Source organism: Paracoccidioides lutzii (assembly GCF_000150705.2).
Source record: "Paracoccidioides lutzii Pb01 unplaced genomic scaffold supercont2.1, whole genome shotgun sequence".
Taxonomy (NCBI): Eukaryota; Fungi; Ascomycota; class Eurotiomycetes; order Onygenales; family Ajellomycetaceae; genus Paracoccidioides; species Paracoccidioides lutzii.
This window is the reverse complement of record NW_015440947.1, coordinates 881,509-883,555: the sequence shown is the minus strand read 5'-3', so window position 1 is coordinate 883,555 and position 2,047 is coordinate 881,509. Positions and strand designations below refer to the sequence as shown.

Below are 2,047 nucleotides of genomic sequence, written 5' to 3'. Positions count from 1 at the left end.
CACATGCACTCCTATAATATACGGAAAATAAGTAAATGTAAACTTAACAGCCTTTTCCCCCCCCCCCCCCTCTCCCTACAACCAGCATGAACACACCTTCGAGAGCGCCGACGCCGGCGCCTCAGCCACGTTCCCCATGCAGTGCTCTGCCCTGCGCAAGAACGGCTACGTCGTGATCAAAAACCGCCCCTGCAAAATCGTCGAGATGTCCACCTCCAAGACCGGCAAGCACGGCCACGCCAAAGTCCACCTGGTCGCCATCGACATCTTCACCTCCAAGAAACTTGAGGATCTCTGCCCTTCCACCCACAACATGGAGGTGCCGAATGTCTATCGCAAAGAATACCAATTGGTACGTTTCTCTCTCCTTTTTATTTTTTTATTTTTTATTTTTTTATTTTTTATTTTTAATAATCTCCCTTTGTGTTTCGCTTTGCTATTTTTGGTGAGAAGAAAGAGAAAAGAAGTAGGTGTGCTAATCACCCCACCAGCTCGATATCACCGACGACGGCTTCCTGTCTCTCATGTCCGATGATGGCTCCACCAAGGACGACGTCAAACTCCCTGAGGGCGAGGTGGGTGAGAAGATTGAGAAGCTCTTCCGTGTCGAGGAGAAGGATACCAGTACGTTTTTACGATTCATCCTCATCTGTTCTTCCCTTTCTCTCTCTTTTTCTTCTTTGCCTTCATCTAGCCGGATATCTAACACTTAAGCACACGCAGACGTCGTCGTTTTGACTGCCATGGGTGAGGAGGTTGCTATGGATGCCAAGGAAGCCCCCCGCAGCTAGATTCAAAGCATCTCTCTAAGGTTTTTTATTGTTATTTTTATTTTTATTTTATTTTTTGTGTGCGTGTTTTTCGCGTCTCAGTTGTGTCTGTCATGTTCATGTGTGTACGCTCTTTCTGTCAAAAATGAGTATATATTTTGACTCATTTACAAGAAAGGAGAGAGGAAAAAAAAAAAAAAAAAAAAAAAAAGAGAATAAAACAAGGAAATGCAACTGTTCTCATTCATGATTTGACACAACTTGTGATGAATAAGATGAAATAAAGAAAAACAGAAAAAAACATGAATTGAGGTTCTTTTTTAGATTTTTGCATTTGAATTTTAATTGTTTCTCTCATACTTTTTTATCATTTGACAAGACGTCGAGAGAAGTCAATGTAAAAAGAATAATTTCATGATATTTTACAAGTGTTAGAAAGTGACTCCTCCGAGACATGCGAATGGATTACTTTTTAAGTGTGAAAGGGCACAAAAAACCCTAGATTTAGCCGTTGGTAAACTGTCCCGCGTTGTAAATCATACTGGAAAAAGATGAAAAAACAAAAAAGCCCAAAAAAGAAGTTTTCCTCCCCTGTTTTTCAACTTTGCTCATCTCTGCGTTTGCCCCGCCCTCTCCTTTGCATCTCGCAATCCCTTGTGAAGATAGATTTTGGTGGTGGCAAGAGGCGCATCAGGAACCCCCGCTAAACTCTGTAAATGAACAAGCTATTTACATCTTGGGAAACCGCTCGCTACGGAAATCCATATATACAACCGCATCGCAGTTACACAGCAGCTTCATCACTCCATTCCATTCCTCTTCCGCCCAAACCAGGTCTTAGGGCAAGAAGAGGAGGAGGAGAGGAGGAGAGGAGGGGAGGGATGGGGTTGGCGGTAAAATAACAGCCGGATATCGGAACCTATTCCCCTTGCTCTTCTCCCGGACTTTATCAATGGGACATAACTAGATCAAGACAGCGGCGGATAGGACAGGGCGCGACAGGATAGGATTTGGATCATGGAGGAATACGTTACCCGCGGCGTGTGCGGGCAGGACGGATGTCTTGAGATGCGGTATATCTTGGAAAATGGGCTGTGGTTTTGTCGGGGGGGGCATCAGCAGGAGGTATGTTTGTGTTGAATAGTTTTTGGGTGAGGGTGGAAGAGGAGGGAAGAGGAGGGAAGAAGGGGGTGGGAGGGGTTTGTTTTGTGTACGGTGTTTATGGTATAGTTGTAGGACGCTACTGGGGATGAATCGGGATATTGGGAGCCTCTGGA

General features: G+C 44.7%; 2 protein-coding genes across 2 annotated transcripts in view; both read left to right on the top strand.

Moving 5' to 3' along the window:
* Positions 1 to 791, top strand: part of PAAG_11075 (eukaryotic translation initiation factor 5A) — a gene marked incomplete at both ends in the record, with an annotated part of 1,651 nt that extends 860 nt beyond the window's left edge. The window contains 3 exons of the mRNA XM_015846783.1: positions 86 to 352; positions 492 to 624; positions 724 to 791. Coding sequence (XP_015703587.1) covers positions 86 to 352; positions 492 to 624; positions 724 to 791 — 468 coding nt within the window. The remainder of the gene's footprint in view (positions 1 to 85; positions 353 to 491; positions 625 to 723) is intronic.
* Positions 792 to 1,787: 996 nt separating this feature from the next.
* PAAG_11074 (ubiquitin-60S ribosomal protein L40) overlaps positions 1,788 to 2,047 on the top strand; it is a gene marked incomplete at both ends in the record, with an annotated part of 4,748 nt that continues 4,488 nt past the window's right edge. Inside the window, one exon of the mRNA XM_015846782.1 lies at positions 1,788 to 1,895. Coding sequence (XP_015703586.1) covers positions 1,788 to 1,895 — 108 coding nt within the window. The remainder of the gene's footprint in view (positions 1,896 to 2,047) is intronic.